At 38.0% G+C, this 27,170-nt stretch overlaps 3 protein-coding genes across 9 annotated transcripts; 1 reads left to right on the forward strand and 2 right to left on the reverse strand.

Annotated features, from left to right (window-relative positions):
- Nucleotides 1–3,498: 3,498 nt before the first annotated feature.
- Nucleotides 3,499–7,317, reverse strand: LOC137718415 (UPF0481 protein At3g47200-like). 7 transcript variants are annotated; one of them, XM_068457962.1, is made up of 4 exons: nt 7,197–7,317; nt 6,827–6,971; nt 5,874–5,935; nt 3,499–5,185 (listed from the first exon to the last, which is right to left on the reverse strand). In XM_068457962.1, exon 4 carries the CDS (start codon nt 5,132–5,134, stop codon nt 3,788–3,790), a length of 1,347 nt encoding a protein of 448 aa, XP_068314063.1. In that variant the 5' UTR covers nt 5,135–5,185; nt 5,874–5,935; nt 6,827–6,971; nt 7,197–7,317; the 3' UTR covers nt 3,499–3,787. The 7 variants fall into 7 exon arrangements, with proteins under 7 accessions (XP_068314063.1, XP_068314058.1, XP_068314061.1 ...); XM_068457957.1 differs by having other exon boundaries at nt 3,499–5,439; XM_068457960.1 differs by having other exon boundaries at nt 3,499–5,177; nt 5,357–5,935.
- Nucleotides 7,318–12,102: 4,785 nt separating this feature from the next.
- On the reverse strand, nt 12,103–13,315 carry LOC137717211 (uncharacterized). Its single transcript, XM_068456505.1, has 2 exons — nt 12,209–13,315; nt 12,103–12,126 (listed from the first exon to the last, which is right to left on the reverse strand). The coding sequence occupies exons 1-2, from the start codon at nt 13,313–13,315 to the stop codon at nt 12,103–12,105; spliced, it is 1,131 nt and encodes a 376-aa protein (XP_068312606.1).
- An 8,287-nt stretch (nt 13,316–21,602) lies between these two features.
- Nucleotides 21,603–25,801, forward strand: LOC137718488 (protein SIEVE ELEMENT OCCLUSION A-like). The gene is made up of 9 exons (XM_068458051.1): nt 21,603–21,945; nt 22,426–22,503; nt 22,801–23,186; nt 23,727–23,824; nt 23,930–24,075; nt 24,175–24,577; nt 24,686–24,766; nt 24,875–25,005; nt 25,152–25,801. Exons 1-9 carry the CDS (start codon nt 21,637–21,639, stop codon nt 25,533–25,535), a joined length of 2,016 nt encoding a protein of 671 aa, XP_068314152.1. The 5' UTR covers nt 21,603–21,636; the 3' UTR covers nt 25,536–25,801.
- Nucleotides 25,802–27,170: the final 1,369 nt, after the last annotated feature.

Genomic DNA, 27,170 nt, shown 5'->3' on the forward strand with positions numbered 1-27,170 from the left:
ATTTTCATTTAATACCAAGATCAAAATCTATTTATGAATAATACTTGCATCCCCCATGAGGGAAATCCACAAAACTCACCCTTGCGAATATGGTATGTTCACCATATACATTCTTTAATCAAAACCGTTCAAACATAATCTTCATTTGAAAATCATCCTTACAAAAAAATTAATAAAATGAGAGATCTTTTTTGTGGTTTTGATACGTTTACTGTACCAAAAATCTCATATCAATTGCCATATCAAACTTTTTGTATATTAAAATTTGGCATACCAAATGAATTGATTGGCATGGTTCAGACTATTTTATTTTAGTGCGAATCTTTTTTTTCTTTTCTTAAAGTCCAATTAATTGATTACTTTTTAGGCCAAATCTGATAGTTGGATTTTGACACATCCCAACCCGGAATGTCCAATTGGACTTCGAATCGAGCTGTGCTGGCCAACATTAAGAGGGTGATGAAGCCATAAAGTGTAGTGATGTGGAAAATGTGAGTAAATTTAAACCTAAAAGTGCCTAAATGGAAGAGTGCGTATGTGAGCGGGAATGAACTCATTTCACACGTGATGTCAAAGTATAAGTAAAGTACAGTAAAAGTAGAATGAGAATTATACCATCGAAGGTACTCTTCCATACCAAATTTTGCCAAGAATCCTTGTCGGCACAAAAGCTCTGCTACTAAAATCTGGAGAGGCGAAAAATAAGGGTGAGTGGGCCTAAAATAAAGACTCGCGTTATGCGCATCATATACGAGTCTGAATTGCCTATAGCAATCTAGGACAGGACTGGCGCTTACAATGGATCCAAAGTGAGCGTGCGGTGTGAACATACACGTTAAGCCTGGCCCTGGCCCGGGCGAGTACCAACACTAGTGTAATATACAATGAGCAAATAACGTAAAATATGATCATGTCACAGTAATTCAATAATTCTAGTCAATATAACACTATTCTTGGTTGTAAATATAATTAAGGCATCCCTTTATGATACACTTACCTGTGCATCCCGTAAGATTATAATGATTTCCTAATTCTCATCATTACGACATTTCTTATAAACGTTAATTTAATTATGCCATCACATAGAAAATTCGTTATTAGATGTATATACGGAAACTACTCGAATATATATATATATATATAAAGGAAAAGACTCACTCATAGATATTTGTGAGGTTGCAGCCATTCGGACAAGAAAAGCTAGAGTCTCCGATAGTAATCGCACCGAAGCATAATATTAGGTCTCATTAGTAAAACTCAACTGAAATGATTAAATTTGGGAAAACAGAGCCGGATTTAGAATTAGAGCGTCGAAATATGCTAAGAAGGATACCAGGCAAATTTCGTAAAAAGTCAACGGTCAACCAAAAAGTCAACCAAGATGCCGAACCGGTGAACTATGTTAAAACTTCGAAATTTCACTAAATGGATGTCAAAATTGGACTCGAGATGTCGAAATTAGCCTAGGAGGTTTTCCGAGAAAATTTCAAAAAAGTTAACATTAGGAATATTCGAGATATTCCAAGAATATTCTGAATTCTTTTTGGAAATGGGCAGGGCCAGATCCTGGGTTCAGATCCGAATTTGGGTTTTGGCCCAAGTAAAATAGGTGGTCGGAGAGGCTTGAAAATCGCATGCAAGAATCGCGGCTCTCGCTAGAAAATTGGGAATTAGTTTCCCCGAGTTGGTTATGCATTCAAACATCACTAAAAATTCTCAAATTTGGCCTAATTGTACTCCAAAACAAGATCTATGAAGTTCTTGAGGGTTTTTGAACCTTACCTTCGTCAAGAACGGAAGATTAAGTGGTGCTGGTTCGACTTGGGGGAGAAAACGTCAAAGGTGGTGCCGGCCTGGGTCATCGAGTAGTGCAGCTCACCGGAGTTAGGGAAGGCGAGGGTGGTGCGGTGTCGGTGTTTGTAGAGATGGACAGAGAGCTAAGGGAGTCCGAGAGAGTGAAGGGAGAAAGGGAAGTCGGGAGAAGAGAGAGATCCAAGTATTTTTTTTGGGATGAGTGACACGTGGCAAGAAAGGAGATGAGAGTTTGGTTAAGGTATGGGTCCCCCGGCTTAAAAAAAAATTAAAATAATAAAAATATCCTACCGAAAAATACTAAAATAACAATATAATAATATAATATTTATGAGAAATATATAAAATATAAAATAGTAATTTTTACAAAAGTATTTTCTAGATTCGTAGTTCTGTAAAACCTCCATCGTAGCTCCGATTTCTATTCTGCTTGTGCCTATACGTTCGTACCGTCGAGTACTTCGAGAATATGATAGAATAATAGCTCATACACGTCTTAAAATGATGGTCAAAGAAAGTCAACAATCTCGCTTCTATGACATTTTGGTCAATTAATTCACTCTTTTAAAATTGATAAAATCGTAAAATTAGGGACGGGTTGTTATAGATTTAACTGTAGTTGCAAAAACAGAAATAGAAATGCATATGTTGAAAAAGAAAATCATTTTTGCATATTATGAATTTCTAGCCAATATAGGTTTTGCCCAAGTGCTCTGTGGAATGAGGTTATAATACTGCTTAAGATTCTAGGGACAGATGTAGTCAAGGGGATGTCAAATTATTAATTAGAAAATAAAACGATCGAATTCGAAACACGGCCGGCCTTGAGATTTCAGCAACTCTGAGAGAAAATTTTCCAATTTTTGGTTGCCATATAATTGTTTCTCGCTGCGATAGTTATCAACTCTCTGATTATCTAATGACCCATTTTCGTATACTTAATACCAAGACCAAAACCTATTTATGAATAATACTTGCATTCCCTATTAGGGAAATGCACAAAACTCACCATTGCGAATAACATATTTTCACCGTATACATTTTTAATCAAAACCGTTCAAACTTAATTTTCATTTGAAAATCATCTTTACCAAAAATCAATAAAATGAGAGATCGTTTTGGTGGTTTTGATACGTTTACTGTACCAAAAATCTCATACCAATTACCATATCAAACTTTTCGTGTATCAAAATTTGGCATACCAAATGAATTGATTGGCATGGTTCGGACTATTTTATTTAAGCGCGAATCTTTTTTTCTTTTCTTAAAGTACAATTAACTGATTATGTCACATCCCGGCCCGGGGCGGATTACTTCTCGGGCCCGCTCCACCACCGTAGCACGATATTGTCCGCTTTGGGTTTTCATTCCCTCACGGTTTTGTTTTTAGGAACTCACGAGCAACTTCCCAGTGGGTCACCCATCATGGGATTGCTCTAGCCCCTTTCTCGCTTAACTTCGGAGTTCCTATGGAACCCGAAGCCAGTGAGCTCCCAAAAGGCCTCGTGCTAGGTAGAGATGAGAATATACATATAAGGATCAATCCCCTGGACGATGTGGGATGTCACAGATTATTTTTTAGGCCAAATCTGATGGTTGGATTTGACTGCAGTTGCAAAAACAGAAATAGAAATGCATATGTTGAAAAAGAAAATCAATTTTGCATGTTATGAATTTCTAGCCAATATAGGTTTTGCCCAATTGCTCTTTGGAACGAGATTATAATACTTCTTAAGATTCCAGGGACAGATGTAGTCAAGTGGATGACAAATTATTGTGTTATTTGTTTCTTAAAAAACAATCTTAGCTTTACAACACATTTTTATACTAAAAAAAATACGAGTTGATATTGTTATACCCGAAAACAAAAATTAAAATATATTGTCATACCAAAAAAAAAAAAAAAAAAAAAAAAAATTGTAAAATTAAAATGAATTACATGCTTACAAGCCACAGATTTAACTAATAAAAAACTTCATGCCGGAGGAGAATAGTATTGCCTAATGGTGTATGCAGTCTGCAGTACGGTGAGAATCAGAAGGATACTTGCTACAGTCCAGGAGGTGGCTTTCCATGGATCTGACCAATAGTTACGCTTGAATATTTCTCGCCACCTCCTCGATGCAGTTTGGTGTTTCTTCACTCGAGTACAGAGTCCATCATAGTAGAAATAAGTAAGCACCGTGTCGCAGTAAAGCTTGCTGAAGAACTCAGAACCATTTTCGGCGCTCAGCCAGTTACATATAATTCCCTTGTCGCAGAGAAATTTAATATCGTTGCTAGAACCGAGGAGGTTATCCATCAGAACGGCATAAGATGTGATTTTATGCGAACGACCATAACAGCACTGCTCCAAGGCGATCAGGTTCCTGAACATCGATTCAGTTAACTCTCCAATTTCTAGATGCGGAATCATAATAACTCCATTCTCGCATTCTATGTTCATTATGCTGTTACATTCATCGGAGCTCATATTGAAACTAATGCCGGCCTCAGAAAGGGCAGTTGCTGAAGCTATCAGTTGTATCTTTGCATCGTGGAAAGGTTTCTCATCTTGATAGCGTTCAGTGAATGAGAAAACTATGGAAGTTCTTATGAGATCGAGAATGTGGAGCACACTTTCATCCTCTTTGTAATTATTTCCTCTTAGATGATCCAAATACCACCGGCAGTTATGGGACATTTGTGGTTGTGAGCTGAGCGCGGTGAGGATAAGTACCGAGAGGCAGGGCTCAGGGTTCTGGTAATACTTCACGGTGAGCTCATATATGTACTTGAGGACAAGCCAAGGAATCTGATTTTCTAAGAGCAAAAGGTCATGGCATATGTACTGGAACATGCAATCCATGTTGAATAATGGGTCATTAATGTCCCTCTGTTCCTTATTCACAAACTTCCTAAATATTTGTACTAGGAAGCAACCATCAAGTATCATCATGTGGAGAAACTCCATTTTCATCAGAGGATCAAACGGATGAGCATAAAAATCACGAGCTTTTCTCTCAAACTCAGCCATGGCTTGTACTTTCGTGTGAACTAAAATGTAATCGATGAGTTTATTGATCGATGCTTCTAACTTCATATCCCTGTCGTGTGACCTATCCATGTGTAAGAGGAGGTCACGCAAATACTCGTATTTCAGATTTTCCATAGCTTGAAATTGTAGATTGCCTCGTGGATGATAGGGTCCGATTGAGACAATGTCAGGTGCGTATGCCAGTACGTTATGTCTGCGGAGAACTTCAGGAACTCTGAAGATGCACCTGGGAAGCTTTGGCGTCGAGGTGTTCTTCGACACTTCAAGTAAAATGTCTACGTCCATAGCGATTACTTATGATTCCAATCCAATTAATTTGTTCGTGGTCCTGAAACGCTGTAAACAAATCAAGTTAACTGTAGAATTAAGGAGATTAACATGACATTCTTCCGAACATAATGATATAAAACTGAAAATACTTCCAACTAATGTATCTGAAAATTGAATACAAAGCGAAGAAGGATTAGAGAGATACAGTTTGCGCCTTGAGCTTGAGAGCAGTTGTACCTTGAACCGGGAAGTTGAACTCGACTTGGTTTTATTTCTTTACTAGCAATAGTGCCCGCGCGTTGTTGCGGGTCTTAAAACTACTGAACGTAAAAGAAGAAAACAGGCAGTACAAACTTGTAATGGATAGTTTGTAATTAACAGGTTTTTAGTATGTTCATGCTATTTAAACACAGAAATTATAATATGAAAAAGAAGCAGACTGTTGACAGAAAGTGATACACTAAAATTTCAACACAGTCAACTATTACAAATATATAAATTAACAAAATGCAAATCAAAACTAACCAATTCAATTAGATAATACTGCAGATTTCATAGGTATTTGGTAAGGTGTAAGCTTAAGGCATTAAATTTATGCAAACATGTTAAGTATGTGCGTAATCTATCATAAATCAAATGTAAACAACATATGGAAAAATAAATAGGTAAATGTGCTTTAAAATCAGTTCACAAAAAAGGAAATTAGCATGCCATCACAACTTTTCAAACCGCTATTTTATTTCTTAGGTCTCACCTTCAAGTGTTCTAAAATCGTGGAAGGTGTTGCATATGTCCTTTATTGTGCAAAAAAGAAACCTGCAAAACAAACAGCCAAATGAAGCCTGTAATCATAAATTTTAGAAGCATCAGAACCATAATAACTTACTGTTTCATACACCTTAATTCCTTTAAGGAAATAAACTTTGAAAGAAATGGAGCAACTCGAAAACAGCAACTAATATTTCTAACGAAATACCTCTTTGTTTACCAGCATAGAATATATATTAAGGTATACGTTGCAACATTTGGTTATTGGCAGTAGAAACACAAAACACTCTTCAGCAAAAAGCATTTAAGCATCTAGAAGAGTCATTCTAATCCATGTAACGTGAGACTTAAACTTTTTAATGCCTGTTTCCAATATGTATAAATTATTTTATTTTATATGATCAAATTTTAATCTAATTTAATCAAAAAATTCTAATCTAATTTGATATAATATATATGTCCCCAAGGATTGATCATATTACCAATTATCAAATCACATTCTCTGTTTCTCTCTCTAACATTTTTCTACTCAGTTTCCAACTCATTTCAAACTTATTCAAAAGGCCAACTCAGTCTACTTATCTACACGCTGCTGGGTTTTCCTGTGCGAGCTTAAGGCAGCTAGCTTACCACCAAAATCCCAACACAACTCTCTCTCTCTCTCTCTCTCTCTCTCTCTCTCTCTCTCTCTCTCTCTCAACATTTTCCACTCAGTTTCCAACTCATTCAAATGCAAAGGAAAGCTGAATCTGCATGCAGTAGCTAAAGCTCAAATCTTTACCAAGTAATTTTCTCTTTCTTCATACTAAAGTATGAAGCTTTACCCTTTCAATTTCTTCTTCTTCTTCTCATTTCTTCCCAAAAAATACAAATCCATTTAATCCAACAATTATCAATTCATCTGCAAACAGGAAAAAGGCAGGAGGACAAAAAACGTACCCAAAATATAACAGCAGCATCACAGGTGCTAGCAAATCTCAGATTTATTAATTGAGCAACCAAAACACAAAGTACTCTTTTAGCCGGGAAAGCCCCAACAAAGCACTACAACTGACAGCAAAACAAAATCTACAAAACTGTAAACCTGGAAATTCACAAATGTCCATGCTTAAACATCAAGTTAATAATTAACAATCTACTAACATTGATTAATTAGCATTCAAGAACTCCTCCCAGATGAAAATACAAATGAAAATTGGAGATTGCCCAGATGAGGAAGTTATCAAAGAACAGTAACCCAGAAATTAAAATCGGAAAAAGCTGAAAACTTTGTGAGATTTGATCGAGACAGAGTGATCAGAGTTCATACCATTTTCAAGAGAGAAAAAACAAATAGAAGTCACAGCTGCTGCAACTGTTTGCTGTGCGGAGACCAGAAATATGCAGAGGCTGGAGAAGGAAAAAAGGGAGTGCGAGAGAGAGAAAGAGAGATGGAAATCAGAAAAACAAAAAGCAGAGAAGTCGAGCAGGAATGATGATCGACAGGTGGAGATGATGGGCAAAATCGCCATTTTACTGTGCAAAAGTGGGGAAAACTGAAAAGTAACATTGAGAGCATCATTTTGGAGGCATTTTCGTCCAGACATTATAGATGAACAGTAACCCAAAACTGGGCTTTAGTATATTAAAAAAAAAAAAATTTATTTATTTTTATTTTCTCGCAGAGTTCAGTTTGCAACCAAAAGCTGCATGGCCTTTTTTTTGGGTCAACGCATCATGTGGACTTAAAAGTAAAATGCTTTCTTTTTTTGGGTTTTTTTTTTTATTAAATCACAAAAGATTTTCTATTTTTTGACAACTCATCAGTTTGATCTTTTTATTTCAAACTCGGTCCTTTAATTATAGTTTTTGTCATCAAAATTCCGATCTGTAAACCACCAGCCACAATTCCTTACACATATTCAAGCCCCACCCCCACCCCCACGCCCACCCCATGTATTAAGAAGACAACTTAAAACCTTGACCATATCGCACCTCGCGGACAATGCTGCACATGAACACCGGTGCTGAAGTTACCAATGCTCAACCGGTATTCAATCAGATTTCTCCAACCCTCTCTCACTCTCCCTCCTCTCTGGCTGTCCAGCCGTCGACCCACCCCAGATTATCCCGTTCCCCATCGACTCTTTTTATTTAAATATTTGAAGACTTCTATGTTTTCGCAAAACTCGTTTAGATTTATAAACTTACATTAATTACCCCCCCCCCCCAAACAAAAAAAAGATTTTAATTCATTTTCACAAAAACCCTTCAAGGACCCTCATTGCTAATTAATTAAAAAAAAACAAATTTTATAAATAAATAGAAAAAGTCAAATTTATTAGAGTTATTAGATTAGAAAAAGTCAAACATGTTGACTAAGTAGAAACCATGTTGGATGGTGGCCAACTTGGCTACTTTCGGCTAAGAAAGAAAAGGGGAGACATCAAGGGGACAATCCTTGCTGAAGCTATCAATTGTATATTTGCATCGTGGAAAGGTTTCTCATAGCGTTCAGTGAATGAGAAAACTATGGAAGTTCTTACGAGATCGAGAATGTGGAGCACACTTTCATCCTCTTTGTAGTTATTTCCTCGTAGATGATCCCGATACCACCGGCAGTTATGGGACAGTTGTGGTTGTGAGCTGAGCTCGGTGAGGATGAGTACCGAGAGGCAGGGCTCAGGGTTCTGGTAATACTTCACGGTGAGCTCATATATGTACTGGAGGACAAACCAAGGAATCTGATTTTCTAAGAGCAAAAGGTCATGGCATATGTACTGGAACATGCAATCCATGTTGAATAATGGGTCATTAATGTCCCTCTGTTCCTCATTCACAAACTTCCTATTGAATTTTGAATGTCTATATTTTGTATTGTGTGAAACCAAGTACAAGGAAAGCTCATATAAATGAGCGGAAGAAAGGAAAAGAAACAGAAGCAGAAAACAAGGAAGAAAACAAGGAAAAGCAAAGCAGAAAGAAAGAAAAAGCAAAGCAGAAAAACATGGAAAAGTAAAGCAGAAAACATGGAAAAGTAAAACAACAACTATGACAGCCAATGTACCATACATACACCCATGCTTTCTTCCAATACTCCCCCTCAAGCTGGATCAAAGGGATTAATTGATCCAAGCTTGAACAAAAGACGTTGAAAATCAGCAGAGGGTAATCCTTTTGTGAAAATATCCGCAAGTTGATCATGACTGCGCGTGTAGTGAGTGTCGATCACCTTGGACTGAACTTGATTTCTGACGTAGTGACAATCAACTTCAATATGTTTAGTTCGCTCATGGAATACAGGATTCGATGCAATGTGCATCGCGGCCTGATTATCACAGTGTAGGGACATGGGTTGTTGATGAGGAAAACCTAAAGTCAACAGAAGGCTTTTGAGCCAAATAAGTTCACAAGCAGTGGACGCCATAGCACGATACTCTGCCTCTGCACTAGAGCGTGCAACAACACTTTGTTTCTTGCTTTTCCAGTTAACTAGGTTGCCTCCCACAAACGTACAAAACCCAGTGGTAGACTTGCGATCGAGAGAATTGCCTGCCCAGTCAGCATCGGTATAGCCTGAGATCTGAGTGTGACTATTGTTGCGCATAAGAATTCCTCTACCAATGGAACCCTTAAGATAACGTAGCACACGATGAACAATCTTCAAATGATCCATGTTTGGAAAGTGCATAAACTGGCTAACAATGTTGACAACATATGATATATCAGGACGTGTGATAGTCAGATAAATGGGTTTGCCAACCATTCTTTGATAGTAACTTAAATTGGGAACTGGATCACCGTGAGTTTTTAGCTTCAAGTTGCTATCCAAGGGGGTACGAGCAGGCTTGCAATCTGTCATTTTTGGTTCGTGAAGAAGATCCATGACATACTTGCGTTGGTTGAGGAAGAAACCCTTGTGAGAGTGTGCCATCTCGATGCCCAGAAAGTATTTGAGAGTGCCAAGATCCTTGATAGCAAACTTGTTGTTGAGATACTGTTTAAGAGCATTAATCTCTGACATATTATCACCAGTCACAATTAGATCATCAACATAAATGAGCACAACTAGTTTACCCACTAAGCTGGAACGAACAAATAGGGAAGAATCCACAATACTTCGACAAAAACCAACCCTTTCCAGAACATGACTGAGCTTGGCATACCATGCACGTGGACTTTGCTTGAGACCATAAATGATTTATGGAGTTTGCACACCATTTCTGGATTGTTTGATTGAGGATGACCTGGGGGTAGCTTCATGTAAACCTCTTCTTCAAGTTCACCATGCAGGAAAGCATTTTTAACATCCATTTGAAAGAGAGGCCATGCATTGTTAATTGCAACCGACAACAATACTCTAACAGTGTTCATTTTTGCCACCGGAGCAAATGTCTCTTTATAATCGACGCCATAGGTTTGTGTAAAACCTCGAGCAACCAAGCGAGCCTTATTCCTTTCGATTGTGCCATCTGAATGAAACTTAGTTTTGTACACCCAACGACTCCCCACTGCCTTCTTTCCTTTTGGAAGCTTCACTATAGTCCATGTGTTATTTTCATGGAGGGCTTGAAGATCCTCTGCCATAGCATTTCTCCACTCACTGTGAAGATTGGCTTCTTGAAAACTTTGAGGTTCTTGAGCTTCATTAATGGCACTTAGGAATGTAGCAAAAGAAGATGAGACTTTGCTATAATCAATAACATCAGTCACGGGATACCTGGCAGTGTAGGTCACATAATCATGCAACTTGGATGGAAGTTTCCTCTCTCGTGCAGGATTGCGACGAACTGTAGGAGATTGAACTACAGGTATTTGAACAACATCATGATTGGAAGGATCACTGGAGGGTGCAGTGTGAATCTCCGATGAGGAAGGGTTTTCATCTTCAAGATGTTCCACCGAGTGAAGGTTAACATCATCCGGCACATGATCACTAGGAGTGCATGTTGCATCTTCTCCGTTTGGATATGGAAAAGGAAATAAGTCCATCAAATGCTCCCCCTGTCTAGAGTAATCCAGTGATTGTGAGAAGTAAGGAACATGTTCTTCAAATTTAACATCCCTTGAAACAACCATTTTTCTAGTTGTTGAATTATAGCACTTGTAACCTTTTTGGGTAGATGAATAACCTAGAAAGACACATTTGGCAGCCCTTGGGTCTAGCTTGTCACGATTTTGAGTTTGAATGTGAACAAAGCATGTACACCCAAAGACTCTCAAATGGGAAAAGTTGATCTTTCTATTTTTCAAGACCTCATAAGGTGATTTAAAATTCAACACTTTACTAGGCAATCTATTGATGAGATATGCCGCAGTAAAGACTCCTTGAGACCAAAACTTCTTAGGCACATTCATGTGAAACATAAGAGCTCTAGTCTTCTCAAGTAGATCTCTATTCTTCTTCTCGGCCACCCCATTTTGTTGAGGTGTTCCAACACAGCTTGTTTGGTGTAATATACCATGCGTGCTCAAGTAGTGTGACATGTTATGAGACATATATTCTGTGCCGTTATCTGATCGTAAAATATGAATTTTTGAAGCAAATTGGGTGGCCACAAGTCTATGAAAATCTTGAAAAACTTCCATCACTTCACTTTTAAATTTCAAAAGATACAACCAAGTAATCCTTGTGAAATCATCCACAAAAGTTACAAAATATTTGTATCCATCAAAAGACTCTATAGTTGGTCCCCAAACATCGGAATGCACGATTTCAAAAGGGTTACTAGCCCTAGACAAAGAGGAAGTAAATGGTAATCTAGTAAACTTAGAAAAATGACAAACATCACAAGGACTTGTAACTTTGCACATATTTGGGAACAAGGTGGATAGAACTTTTTCAGAAGGATGTGCTAGACGTTGGTGCCAAAGTTGTTGTTCTTGAGCTAAGCTTGAAGTGACTTGAAAAACCTTGGGAACTTGAATATGCTTGGAAAGATAGTAGAGACCATTTAAGAAAAATCCTTCACCAATCGTCTTCTTGGTGACTACATCCTGAAAGATCACATTTTTGGGAGAGAAAATGGCAAGACAATTTAATGAGTTTGTGATCTTGCTAACAGATAAAAGTTGAAAAGGGAACGAGGGAACATAAAGAGCCTCAGACTTGACATCACTTGAGATCAAATGTATTTTTCCTTTTCCTACAACCATAGCATTTTTTCCATTGGCAACTGACACTTGAGATGGAATAGAATTTTTTTCAAATTTATGCAAGTTTGTAGACTTATTAGTCATATGATCAGTGGCTCCAGAATCTATAATCCAATAATCATGCACATTACCAATGTTGAGAGCAGTTGAGAAGGAGTGTAAGATACATGGGATGTCCATTTGTACCACGCCTTCATTTCCAGCCAGGAAGCCAGCAAACTGTCCTAGTAGTGCAGTTTGATTATTGTCACAATGATTTAGTGGTCCTTCACTATCTCCAAGCCCTTGTTTCTTGTGAAGAAACATAGCAAACTCGTTGATCAGTGCAGCTGGATTAATGGTGAACTTCAGTGCTCCATCAGAAGAAGTTGTGGCAACATGATTTGCCTTGTAAGAAGGGTTGTACGAGCCTTTCGAGACACCTTTGTTATCCCTAGGAAACTTTGGTTTTAACTCTGGATGAAGAATCCAGCATTGGTCTCTTGAGTGCCCACCAGCATCACAATGGCTACATTTTAAGCCAGTTTTCTTTCCTTTGTAGCCTCTCTCCTCACCAAGTTTTTGGTTAGAGAAGTAAGCCCTAGCTTCTGGTATATTTGCCTTCATGTCCAAGGTCATGACTTTCCTTCGAACCTCTTCTCTTTGAATTGTGGCACACACACTTGAAAAAGAATGCAGGTCAGGATTCATGAGGATATGGCTTCGAAGATCTTCGAATTCAGGGCTCAGGCTTGCTAGGAGTTGGAATATTTTGTCTTCCTCGGCTCTTTTAGTTAGCACAGCAGCGTCGATGATGTGTGGTCGATACACATTCAGCTCGTTCCACATAGTGGTCAGCTTTCCAAGATGTTGCACAAATGGCTTCCCTTCCTGTTGCAAACCAGCAATGTCCTTCTTTAACTGAAACACTCTAGCCACATTGTTCTGATTTCCATACATTTCCTTGAGATTTTTCCAAAGAGTCATGGAAGATTCAGCATAGCTAAAAATTTCTTCAATCTTACGATACATGGAATTGAGTAGCCACGACATGACCAACTGGTCTTTGCATAGCCAATCATCATACTCCGGTGAGGTAGTCTCAGGCATTGGAATAACACCATTAACATAACCAAGCTTTGATCGTCCTCCCAGAGCAAGAGAAACTGCTCTCTCCCATGAAAGATAGTTAAACTCATTTAGCAAGACAGAACTAAGACGTTGATTTGGGTTGATATCAATATCTGAGTGTGGTGATGGTGGAGTAGCATGAAAGCCGTCTCCTTCCAAATTTACTAAGCTTTCTTCAACCATGATTGAAGGACAAGAAGCTCACAAATCTCTCAAGAGAACACCACAGAGACAGGCCGGTTAGGGTCACTGCTCTGATACCATATTGAATTTTGAATGTCTATATTTTGTATTGTGTGAAACCAAGTACAAGGAAAGCTCATATAAATGAGCGGAACAAAGGAAAAGAAACAGAAGCAGAAAACAAGGAAGAAAACAAGGAAAAGCAAAGCAGAAAGAAAGGAAAAGCAAAGCAGAAAAACATGGAAAAGTAAAGCAGAAAACATGGAAAAGTAAAGGGACAACTATGACAGCCAATGTACCATACATACACCCATGCTTTCTTCCAATACTTCCTAAATATTTGTACTAGGAAGCAACCATCAAGTATCATCATGTGGAGAAACTCCATTTTCATCAGAGTTTCAAACGGATGCGCATAAAAGTCTTCATATCCCTGTCGTGTGACCTATCCATGTGTAAGAGGAGGTCGCGCAAATACTCGTATTTCAGATTTTCCATAGCTTGAAATTGTACATTGTCTCGTGGATGATAGGGTCTGATTGAAACAATGTCAGGTATGTATGCCAGTACGTTATGTCTGCGGAGAACTTCAGGAACTCTGAAGATGCACCTGGGAAGCTTTGGCGTCGAGGTGTTCTTCGACGCTTCAAGTAAAATGTCTATGTCCATAGCGATTACTTATGATTCCAATCTAATTAATTTGTTCGTGGTCCTGAAACGCTGAAAACAAATCAAGTTAACTGTAGAATTAAGGAGATTAACATGACATTCTTCCGTTATGTAAACCACCAGCCACAATTCCTTACTCAGATTCAAGCCCCACCCCTTTCCCCAACCAATACCCCATGCATTAAGGAGACCACTTAAAACCTTGACCATATCCCACCTTGCGGACAATGCTGCACATGAACACCTGTGCTGAAGTTACCCATGCTCAATTGGTATTCAATCACATTTCCCCGACCCTCTCTCTCACTCTCCCTCGTCTCCGGCTGTCCTGCCGTCGACCCACCCCAGATTTTCCCGTTCCCCACCGACCCCTTTTATTTAAATCTTTAAGGTAACTATTTTTAAGAATTTTTTTTCTTTATTCCACGTGGTATCGTACGATTAGTTTTGTGGATCACACACAAGTGTAAAATCTACACACTAACGGAAAGGGATGTCAGGAACAATTTTGATGACCAAAGCAATAGTTAAAAAACCAAACAGATGAGTTGTCAAATGACTAGTTTGTTTACTTTTTGCATTTCGACTCGATCATCCATTTTACCATTTTACGTAAAAACCCACAGAGACCAGTAAACCTAAAGGGGTAATTACACAAACACACTTTGAGGATTTCTATGTTTTCACAAAACCCGCTCAGATTTATAAACTTACATTAACACCTCCTAAGATTTTAATTCATTTTCACATAAACCCTTCAAGGACAAATTTACCCTCGTTGCTAATTACTTAACATTTTCCACTCAGTTTCCAATTCATTCAAATGCAAAGGAAAGCTGAATCTGCATGCAGTAGCTAAAGCTCAAATCTTTACCAAGTAATTTTCTCCTTCTTCATACTAAAGTATGAAGCTTTACCCTTTCAATTTCTTCTTCTTCTTCTCATTTCTTCCCAAAAAATACAAATCCATTTAATCCAACAATTATCAATTCATCTGCAAACTGGAAAAAAGCAGGAGGACAAAAAACGTACCCAAAATATAACAGCAGCATCACAGGTGCTAGCAAATCTCAGATTTATTAATTGAGCAACCAAAACACAAAGTACTCTTTTAGCCGGGAAAGCCCCAACAAAGCACCACAACTGACAGCAAAACAAAATCTACAAAACTGTAAACCTGGAAATTCACAAATGTCCATGCTTAAACATCAAGTTAATAAGTAACAATCTACTAACATTGATTAATTAGCATTCAAGAACTCCTCCCAGATGAAAATACAAATGAAAATTGGAGATTGCCCAGATGAGGAAGTTATCAAAGAACAGTAACCCAGAAATTAAAATCGGAAAAAGCTGAAAACTTTGTGAGATTTGATCGAGACAGAGTGATCAGAGTTCATACCATTTTCAAGAGAGAAAAAAGAAATAGAAGTCACAGCTGCTGCAACTGTTTGCTGTGCGGAGACCAGAAATATGCAAAGGCTGGAGAAGGAAAAAAGGGAGTGCGAGAGAGAGAGAGAGAAAGAGAGATGGAAATCAGAAAAACAAAAAGCAGAGAAGTCGAGCAGGAAAGATGATCGACAGGTGTGGACAATGGGCAAAATCGCCATTTTTCTGTGCAAAAGTGGGGAAAAGTAACATTAAGAGCATCATTTTGGGGGCATTTTCGTCCAGACATTATAGATGAACAGTAACCCAAAACTGGGCTTTAGTATATAAAAAAAAAAAAAAAATTATTTATTTTTATTTTCTCGCAAAATTCAGTTTGCAACCAAAAGCTGCATGGCCTTTTTTTTGGGTCAACACATCATGTGGACTTAAAAGTAAAATGCTTTCTTTTTTTGGACTTTTTTTTTTTATTAAATCACAAAAGATCTTCTATTTTTTGACAACTCATCAGTTTGATCTTTTTATGTTTCAAACTCGGTCCTTTAATTATAGTTTTTGTCATCAAAATTCCGATCTGTAAACCACCAGCCACAATTCCTTACACAGATTCAAGCCCCACGCCCACCCCATGTATTAAGATGACAACTTAAAACCTTGACCATATCGCACCTCGCGGACAATGCTACACATGAACACCTGTGCTGAAGTTACCAATGCTCAACCGGTATTCAATCAGATTTCCCCAACCCTCGACCCACCCCAGATTATCCTATTCCCCATCGACTTTTTTTATTTAAATATTTGAAGACTTCTATGTTTTCACAAAACTCGTTCAGATTTATAAACTTACATTAATTACCCCCCCAACAAAAAAAAGATTTTAATTCATTTTCACAAAAACCCTTCAAGGACAAGTTTACCCTCATTGCTAATTAATTATAAATAAATAGAAAAAATCAAATTTATTACAGTTATTAGATTAGAAAAAGTCAAACATGTTGACTAAGTAGAAACCATGTTGGATGGCGGCCAACTTGGCCACTTTCGGCTAAGAAAGAAAAGGGGAGACATCAAGGGGACAATCCTTGCTGAAGCTATCAATTGTATATTTGCATCGTGGAAAGGTTTCTCATAGCGTTCAGTGAATAAGGAAACTATGGAAGTTCTTATGAGATCGAGAATGTGGAGCACACTTTCATCCTCTTTGTAGTTATTTCCTCGTAGATGATCCAGAAACCACCGGCAGTTATGGGACAGTTGTGGTTGTGAGCTGAGCTTGGTGAGGATGAGTACCGAGAGGCAGGGCTCAGGGTTCTGGTAATACTTCACGGTGAGCTCATATATGTACTGGAGGACAAACCAAGGAATCTGATTTTCTAAGAGCAAAAGGTCATGGCATATGTACTGGAACATGCAATCCATGTTGAATACAGGGTCATTAATGTCCCTCTGTTCCTTATTCACAAACTTCCTAAATATTTGTACTAGGAAGCAACCATCAAGTATCATCATGTGGAGAAACTCCATTTTCATCAGAGTTTCAAACGGATGCGCATAAAAGTCTTCATATCCCTGTCGTGTGACCTATCCATGTGTAAGAGGAGGTCACGCAAATACTCGTATTTCAGATTTTCCATTGCTTGAAATTGTACATTGTCTCGTGGATGATAGGGTCCGATTGAGACAATGTCAGGTGCGTATGCCAGTACGTTATGTCTGCGGAGAACTTCAGGAACTCTGAAGATGCACCTGGGAAGCTTTGGCGTCGAGGTGTCCTTCGACGCTTCAAGTAAAATGTCTATGTCCATAGCGATTACTTATGATTCCAATCTAATTAATTTGTTCGTGGTCCTGAAACGCTGAAAACAAATCAAGTTAACTGTAGAATTAAGGAGATTAACATGACATTCTTCTGATATGTAAACCACCAGCAGACCCACCCCCTTCCCCAACCAATAATACCCCATGTATTAAGAAGACCACTTAAAACCTTGACCATATCCCACCTCGCGGACAATGCTGCACATGAACGCCTGTGCTGAAGTTACCCATGCTCAATTGGTTTTCAATCACATTTCCCCGACCCTCTCTCTCTCACTCTCCCTCCTCTCCGGCTGTCCTGCCATCGACCCACCCCAGATTTTCCCGTTCCCCACCGACCCCTTTTATTTAAATCTTTAAGGTAACTATTTTTAAGAATTTTTTTTCTTTATTCCACGTGGCATCGTTTGATTAGTTTTGTGGATCACACACAAGTGTAAAATCTGCACACTAACGGAAGTGGATGTCAGGAACAATTTTGATGACCAAAGGAATAGTTAAAAAACCAAACAGATGAGTTGTCAAATGATTAGTTTGTTTACTTTTTGCATTTCGACTCGATCATCCATTTTACCATTTTACGTAAAAACCCACAGAGACCAGTAAACCTAAAGGGGTAATTACACAAACATCCTTTGAAGATTTCTATGTTTTCACAAAACCCGTTTAGATTTATAAACTTGCATTAACATCTCCTAAGATTTTAATTCATTTTCACATAAACCCTTCAAGGACAAATTTACCCTCGTTGCTAATTACTTAAACTTTTTTTTATAAATAAATAGAAAATGTCAAATTAATATTTTAACTTAAACATAAAAAAAAAAAAAGGGAAAAGAAGGCTACAATTCTTCTATGCAAACTATCACTACCAAAAATTACCATTTGCCCGACGCACCAAATTTCGTTGGGAAAGTTACTTTATTTCACGAAGTAAAAAAATTTGGGGTGGGCAAAAAGTGATCAAGGTTTTGGTTTTTTCCAGAGACTTTGGGTGACGCAAAATTTACATAGGTAATGTTTTTGCAACAAAGGAAAAAATTGGTGCGTATTATGCCACCTTTTGCCCAACAGAAAAACAAGTATGTTGGCAGAAGTAACTTTGTTCGTCAAAATATTGGTCGGGCTAATATATGGGTCATCAAGCAAAGATCCACGATGACCTATCCTAAACCCTATCGACACCCCTTTGCTTGATGATATTGGCTACTGTGCCAACGAAATAAACCCAATTCATTAAAACAAGTCATGTGACCTTCTCCATTTCCTTTTCCTTCTCCTTTCTTCTTTCCCAACTCTCTTCTCTGCTCTATATTTTTGCTCTTTTTCTCACTCATGCCCATCTCACACCTGACTCATCACACATCTCACTCTCCCTCTCCCAATTAATTTAAGTTTTTTTGTTTAATTGTGTAATTAATTAATTAATTTTGTTAGTTGTAGCAGAAAATATTATTTTCTAGATGTCACGTTTGATATCTACACTGTTTCCTTGGCTGGCAAGCCATTTGGACAATTTTGCGACATCGACAATCGAAAGAGGTGTGGTAGCAGAAATTCGCCACCTTTTGTCTTGACCAATTTGTACCTACAAAACAATCAATACCTTGTGATTTTTTTCCACAGATGTCATCGTGGTGGATTGCCAGTGGCAGCTGCTCTGCCTTTGGTACCCAAGCGGTAGAGATGATGGATATTCCACTGGAAAGGACCAGCGGTAACTAGGTGGTTACTGCCGAGTCAACCACATCATAAGTTTCATCAGTTCAGAAGGCCCAATCTACCAAGCGTATCCACAGCCGAAGTCAATAGCCTGTTGACTCATGAAATGAGAGCCATTGTCCGCACCAAGTGCCTAATGAAAGCCCCTACATAGAAGAAGCTCACCTTAGAGGTGAAAAAGGCGATGATGATAGAGATCTCAGTAAGTGTGCTTTTATAAAATAAAATAAAAATAGTTTTTTATTAATTTTTTATTGTGTATTTTTAAACTAACATTTTTTTTTATCTATTTCAGGTCAACTTTGAGATCAACATAGAAGAGCTTGGTATGTCCGTGTACATAACCCAAGTGTCGATTGATCAGTTCAAGGAGTGGAAGTACAAGCTGCATAAATAGTACTAGACTTGTGCCTTTTTCTGCTGAAATTGACGGCAAATAAAGGTAACCCAAAAGCGAAGCAATACATCCATAACTTTGGTGCACAGCCCTTTACTTTTCGAGTCAAGGAACAGCGTGCGAAGAGTTCGCTTTTCCTGAAATGACTCATGGGGGGATACGCTGGACAATTATGGCAACCAAGTGGCTGACGACAATTATGTAAGTATTCCGTTCAAAAATTTTAATTTCAAATTTCAACACTTAAAAATTTTAAAATTTTGATTGATAATCTTAATTGGTTTGTTTGTTAGTTAGGTTTTTTTTTTAATTTTTTTAATTTTTTTAATTTTTTTAATTTTTTTACATAAGGAACGGCTAACGCCTGATCCAGATGTGTCTTTACAGTTGTTGATGGATGGGGTTGGGCAGCGAAAAGGTCGAGAGATCTGCGACCTAGGAGAGGGTTAGGTTCAGGACCTCGAGGGATCTTCTTCATCTACCTCTCAACCTACAGGCATTACAACTTCTAGACTGCAGTAGTTGGAGATGGAGTTAGAGTCGATGCACCAACGAGCTGAAGCTTGGGAAGCAGCTGAGCGCCAATGGGAGGATGACTTTCGTAGTGCACGTGAGAGATGGTGCAGGCAATGGTAGCCTCTAGCATTCGCCTCCCCGATCCTCCGAGCGACCTTTAGCCGCCATCCCAGTAGTCACCCCATGAGTAGTTAGTTTAGGATATTTTACATACATTTGTTCGAATATTTCAATTTTAATCTAATTAAATAATTTTTTATATTATGATTTCTTTTGAGATTAATATAATTAAAACATTAATTTATTTCAATCATATATAATTAAAAGCCACAACAGCAGATCGTACATGGTTGAATATCAAGTGGAATAGATCATAGATATGGTGTCCACATATGACACATATGAGTTCATTTTATTTAGTGGCCGTTTGAAAAACATTTTGTTTTTATTTTTTAGTTTTCACAAAACAAATTTTCAGTTTTTAAGAAATTGAAAACAAAAAATGAAAACGATCAAACAATCAGCAACACTTGCTTGTAAACTCAGGGACTAAGCTAAACAAGGATCTGTTCTAACTAATTTGCAGCAACACGTTTCATTTGAAACTAAGACTGAAAAATAATCAACATTTAGCAACTTATCATAATGATTAAGCTACAGAAAGTTCTTGAGTTTCATTGTCATAGACTTACAAGTTCGATTGGGTCCTCAGAAACGCAAACCAGGCAGCAGATCACGGAACCTCGAGCTCGCTTGGAATGTGCTGAACTACCATAATCATTCTCGGCGAAGGTTGTTTGGGCTTTTGAGTTTCCTCTACTGCTTTGCTCAAGTTTTGACATTATTATAGTACTGATTGACTAGGGAGACCTTGCGATTACGAGTCATGGATTCATGAGAGACACGAGTCACGACTTTGCTTTTAATTTATTTCTTTAACTATCCTTACCTACCAATACTATCCTAAACGTAAATTTCATATCCAAATGTTGATCGACTCATTGTTCAGTTGAATTTTCAGTTGTGGCTCCCATGCCAATACCAGCTTTCATCTTCCATTCAACTAAAAATAATGTTAGGGTTTTTTTTTTTTTTTTAACTTGTGATACTTGCAAAGTCCATAATGCTGGCACGAGTTCATAACTTCATGTCCAGTTGCCAAAATTGACTTCATGTCCAGTTGCCAAAATTGACCAAAGAAGGTTAGATTGAGTAGGAAGGAGCTGTTTTGGACTTCGATTGGATGATCTTGCTATAGCCGACTATACTATAATTACCTTATTTCTCTTGCAAGTATTCTAACTGTTTTTAACCCTCTTTACGTGTATGGTAAAAATCCTATCAGTGGGTTCAGCTGATGGCACATATTAATTTCTTTGAAGTTGTGTGGGCTAGGCTATGTTAATAAATATAATTGTTAGGGGTATGGCTAGCATTTTAAAAAAAAAAAAATGTTTCTTGGGCTGGACTTCGGGTATTTTTGTATTTTTCATTTCTTGAAATATTTAAAAAAAGGAATGTGGTTGATGCTTCCTTTCCTTTATTAGCATAAGGCGGCGCGGGACGTTCGCGGAGTCTGCGCCTTCCTAAATATCCATTTGAAAAGTCTTCCAGTAAACCGACGACTAGAGTCTGACCGTTCTAATAAGGCGAGATGGAGACCCTGATTTGGACCCTCGTGAGTTTCTTGAAATATTGTCTATGTTTTTCTCTTGGGCTCCCTATTTATTCAAGAAACCGTAGACTAATCTGAAAAGGTTCGATCATTCGACCGAATAAAAAAAAAAAAAGTCCATCTTCGTTGGTCATGGAAAGCCTACCAGAAAATGAGGTCATGACAGAGGAGTTGTCTGTCCAACTACTAACCGATGATGAGCAAGAGCAACGCATGGAGATGGGGGTTAGTGATCAGGGTGAGGGTGAGGGTGAAGGTGAAGGTAGTGAACGGATCAGCCTTTTCGACAGGTCTCAAAACGAAATCATGAAGCTCATTTTTGCAGTTAATTACCGTGTTCCTGATGAGGGCCATGCCAGCTTTGATGTTCATGCTATTTTCTCGACTAGTCAGAAAATCATTAAGGATTCGACCAAGATCATACACAATATTATTGAGCAGGTATTTATACTGCTGCTTCTTAAGAACTTTAAGCAGTAAGAAAATAGTGCTCATTTAGCTCTTCTTCTTCTTCTTCTTCTTCTTCTTCTTTTTTTTTTCTTTTTTTTTTTTTTTTAATAATATTGATAATGTGGAGGTGGGTACTCGACAACTCTTTTTTTTTCCTTCTTTTTATATTTGTTCCTTACGACTGTTTTTTGTTTCTTCCCGTTCTAACTGTTATGTTACGAGAATTATACCATCGACAAACTTCTAATTGCAAACTTGAAAACTTGACTCGATTTATTGATCAGCGGTACCCCAAAAATAGCCAAAATGTTACATCAATCCAGGATTGCTTGATTTGTGAAAAAAAATTTAAAAAAAAATCAGATCAAATGTTTAAAGAAGTGCACCAGTAATGTCTGAGTTTTTAAGTATTAATTAGATATTAGTTGAAACACCCAAAGATGATTACCACTTTTGCATGTCTTGTCGCAGGGCAGCGGATTTAATGATGTTGAAACACCCAAAGCCAGCTCCAGCTTCTGCACTCTTATTAACTCCTTCGGCTGCAAGGTCATCATATTAACTGAATACTATTTTCTTTTTGTTCTTAATTTGGTAATCCTTTTGGTAATTACTGGTGAAAATGAAAATGTTGTTTAATTTTTGTTTAAGACATTATATTGTCATTATCAAATATCTTTGATTGAAGTGTGATGTTAAATTAATTAGATTTTTTTTAGTTTATTTTTTTAGCACTTTTAATCGTAGCTTCATTGATGCACCTTCCAATGGAAAAGTGTTTTATCCAAAGATTAAAATCCTATTGTCCCGTTTTATGTTGTTAACAACACTATGATGCAATTTCAGATGTCGTGTAAGAGTCCAGGTAACGAAAATGCATTTGAATCACGTACGGAAGAAATACTTACAAAACTATCAAGTTATCCATGTGAAGTACATGTAGTCTTGGCCCTGGCCGTTTTTGCTTTGGAATATGAAGAATGTTCCGGCCAACTTTCCAAGAAATCGACATCGCTGAAACGCCAAGATGCAGTAGTTGAGCTTAACAATCTGGTCAATCAAGCATTACAAGTGATTGAGCACATCCTTGAGTTGGAGAGACTAATTTCTGGTGATCGAGACAGTGAACCAAAATTGGCGAGGGTAATTATGGATACCCCATTTTATGCCTACTGGTCAATCATAACTCTTGTAGCTTGCGCAACTGAGCTCTCTCTTCTTACCAGTGATGAGTAAGTTCTAGTACTAATTTTTCTATTAAGATTTGATTAAAGAAAACAAAAACAATTCTTCTTGCCAACTACGTATACGCGCGCGTGTGTACATATATAATAACTAAAAGGGTTCTTTTGTTAAAATCTATATTTGACAGTGTTTTTTTGATGTAATTTCTAAGAACAAGGAATGAAGAACAACACAGAGAATTTCAGAGAGAATTGCGGGAGCTCTGCAAGATATTTTCATTGATTCAAACATTGGATGTTTGTACAATCTTCTTCTACTTCACTACAAAACAAAGACAACTAGCTAAAAGCAATTTAAGCCCTTCAATTAGGAAACTAATATGGTGCATGCAATAGCAGTTGGACTTTAAATTTAAAACTGGCAGATTTCTTGCAATCCAAACTTTCGGGGACATCAAGTCAAATTTGCTATAATCCAAATTTAAAACTGGCAGATTTCTTGCAGTTCAAACGTCTTTAATGTTTGGTATATTCTAAATTTGCTATTTATATCTGACTATCATTTGATTTGCTCTTAAATTATTTCAGGGACATTAAGTCATATGATCTATCCCATTTTTCTCACAAAATGGGCTTCATCCTCAACAAGTTTGAGGGACAGCTTACAATCTGCCAACAAGAAAAAGGTCGGTTGTGGATGCATGATATGACTCCCGAGGGACAATATATATTGCATTTGCCATTAGTCCAATATTGTTGAATTTTTTTTTTTTCTCTTCTAATTAATACAGAGGAGGTAAGGGCCAAGAAAGAGCTTTGGAAACTTGTATGCACTGCCCCTCCTAAAATTACCGAGGTTTTCCAAAGGCTGGTTCTTTTCAAGCATAAAGCGTATCCGCAGCCTCCCATCATCAGTGTTAATCCCACTAACAAGGAGGTTTGGTCCCTTAGCACATTGATTTTCTTCGTATCTGTATTACTACTCAGAAACTTATTTAATTGTAGTTATCTTCTTTGATCTATTTTTCACGTACAGGTTTTTAACATCAATGTGCTAGAGGGGAAGTGGGTGTTATTTTACATTTCAAGCCTGGACAATGTTTCTGATCAAGATATTTCATGTCTCAAAGAAGTGTACGAGGGAATCGAAAAGCATAACAAGTGTGTGATTGTGTGGATCCCTGTCGTTGAGGACTGGACGGGAGGAGGAAAAGAGCAGTTTAAGGAGTGGAGGTCTAAGATGCCATGGTACGCGGTGCAATATTTTTCGCGCACGGTGATTGGGTACCTTGAGCAGCGGTGGAACTTCAAAGGTAATCCCATGGTGGTGGTGATGAACCGGAAAGGAACGGTGGCAATCGGAAACATAATCGACTTGATTCGGACACAAGCAACGGAGGCAATCGCTTTGCTTAACGTTGAAATACAAAAAGAAATACGTGGGTTACTAGTGGACCATTTAATTCAATAGGAAGATCACATAAAATTATGTTGGCAATGCTAAATCTAATGATTTTGTTTCTCCTTTTTATAATTATCTTAACCAGGGGAGGAGGAGGAGCACTCTGCCTGGTTTGGAACGACTGCTGCGGCAATCGCTTTGCTTTTCGCTGAAATACCAGAAGCACGTGGGTTACTAGTGGACCATTTAATTCAATAGGAAGAGCACATAAAATTATGTTGGCAATGCTAAATCTAATGATTTTGTTTCTCCTTTTTATAATTATTTTAACCAGGGGAGTGCCGTGCCAAAGGCTTGTCTCGAACGCTTGCTGAAGCTGTGGTGGTGTTGAAGAGTTTAACTCGTCCTCAGCCATTCACTAATACTGATGCGACGCCTGTCCTTCTTGATGGTTCTAACAAGCAGGTTTGCTCTCATTCTATATTAACAGTCTAACTACGATTTGGCATTAAAAATTATCAAATTATCCAGCTGGTCGGATTTGGCGTTAAAAGTTAAAGAATCTCGTCACAATTTATTCATTAACTGTGCTGGAATTTTCTTTCAAACAGGTTAATATCGACAATGAGCTGAAGTGGAAGGATATGTTTTTGTTACTCTCCGATGTAGGCATTGAAGATTGTTACATTTCATATCTGAAACCAGTTTATGAGGGAATAAGAAGATACCCATCGTATCGGATTGTCTGGGTTCCCGTTGTGGAGCAGTGGAACCAAGACAAAGAAAAACAACTTGAGATGTCGAGGTTGAAGATGCCGTGGTACACATTGAAGTGTTTTCCAACCAAACCAGGCATCAAGTACATGAAAGAGAAGTGGAATTACAAGGGTAAGCCTGCGGTGGTGGTGATGACCAGTGCAGGTATGGTGAAAAATAAAAATGCTTTCCCCTTGATTAAGAAAAATGGAATGGACGCCTTTCCTTTCTTTAAATGAGTTATATAATATCATTACTACGGCGGCTGCACCGCATGCCGGTAAACTGTGCAGCTGCCTATTACTCCTAAATAAGGAGCAGCTTTATTGTATCTACTATTTAGATCACGTCCACCCGCATGATGTAACCTGTGCTTATTAATATTTGTGAACTTACATCTTGATATTTGTTTGGATAATCGGAATCATTAATCTGAAACGAATGTTTAGCTTTCATTCAATCGCTTTAATTGCTTGGATAATATGCATGAGATCACATGAACTTCTTGTTGGTATTATTGTAATAATTGATTGATATATATCATGCAGTTAAACTGAAAGGGATCGATATATATATGAGTCATGTGGTTTATATGGGCTTGCGTCGTGATGAATGGAAACGTAGAATTCAACCACTTACGTAGAATTGATGGGTGTTAATTCACATAAGGACGAGTAGTATAAGCATATTATATACGGGATGTGTGAGGTCTATGTATTTTGAACTACGAATTAACGAGGATAGAGGTGTGGAATGAGGAATGCATTTATTAACATATGTTAACATACTTGGGTGACACACCCCGATCAAGATCAGGGCATGTTGGCCGTCACGTGGAAGTGACGTAACCATGTGCACAGTGCGGAAACTAATAAAATAATAATAAAAGTACGAAATATTTAAAAACCAGCTTTACACAAAGTAAGAACATACATGTGCAAGCGTAAGTGTGAAAAACAAAGTTCAGAGCTTGAAGACCTAATGCAGTCCAGGAGAAATAACACTATAAAAACACACCCAAAGGTGGTCCTATACTGATGGTAATCTGTCAGATATGCCGGGGAAATCCTTTGGGGAGCCACCAAAAGTGCTAGCCAACTAGAACCTGGAGTGGCGCAAAACAAAAAGTGTGAGTGGGCAAAAACAAAGCTTTTCAAAAACCATTTCATAAACAAGGTTCTAATCCCTCGCCGTAAAACCTGTATACTTTCCAGAAAAATAGAATATGCATATATATAAGTCATGCTCGGAAATATGCCATGCCAAATGCCTCGAATAAATGCAAGTGCTCAGGAAAATGTCAAAATCAATGCCATGAATCTGTCAGCCGGAGTCACCTAACGTGACCTGTACGGTTGAATCTAGAGCTCAGATCTCCATCTCACTAACTGTACCTGCACACGAGTCGGAACCCCTAAAGTGGTCTGTACGACAGGACTGGGTGTATAATAAGTACGCTCGAGTGCTACGATCACATGAAGGCTGAGCGAATAATCGCGAGTCACCTACGAGTCGGAACCACCTAAAGTAGTCTGTACAACAGGTCTGTGCACCTAACTTGGATCTAAGATGAGCGTGTGGTGCGGGAGGTGAACATCACGTGAAGGACTGTGCCTAACTCTGGGCGGGAGCACTAACACTGGGGGTGCAGGTTTTGAGCTCTCTATGCATCTCAAATCACTACTGAACATGAATATAACCATAACTTACCTGGCACTTACCTGTGCGTCCGCAGCACCAACATACAGATATATATATGCTACTAATAATGCATAAACAAACGGCAAACATAATGCATGGCATATAAACATTTCGTGCACAACATTATTTATGATTTTAAGGTTATGATATGTAGTTTACCGATTGGTGTACCT

The sequence above is a fragment of the Pyrus communis genome, chromosome 15 (assembly GCF_963583255.1).
Source record: "Pyrus communis chromosome 15, drPyrComm1.1, whole genome shotgun sequence".
In the NCBI taxonomy this organism is placed as follows: Eukaryota; Viridiplantae; Streptophyta; class Magnoliopsida; order Rosales; family Rosaceae; genus Pyrus; species Pyrus communis.

Bases quoted from the DNA above. Each gene is read 5' to 3' on its own strand.
- LOC137718415 (XM_068457963.1), bottom strand. From the start codon at position 5,134: ATGGACGTAGACATTTTACTTGAAGTGTCGAAGAACACCTCGACGCCA.
- LOC137717211 (XM_068456505.1), bottom strand. From the start codon at position 13,315: ATGGTTGAAGAAAGCTTAGTAAATTTGGAAGGAGACGGCTTTCATGCT. The intron at 12,127-12,208 runs GTACAAATGGAC...ATTGGATTATAG, and splicing joins TGGCTGGAAATGAAGGCGTG to ATTCTGGAGCCACTGATCAT.
- LOC137718488 (XM_068458051.1), top strand. From the start codon at position 21,637: ATGGAAAGCCTACCAGAAAATGAGGTCATGACAGAGGAGTTGTCTGTC. The intron at 22,504-22,800 runs GTCATCATATTA...ATGCAATTTCAG, and splicing joins TTAACTCCTTCGGCTGCAAG to ATGTCGTGTAAGAGTCCAGG. The intron at 23,187-23,726 runs GTAAGTTCTAGT...AAATTATTTCAG, and splicing joins TCTCTTCTTACCAGTGATGA to GGACATTAAGTCATATGATC.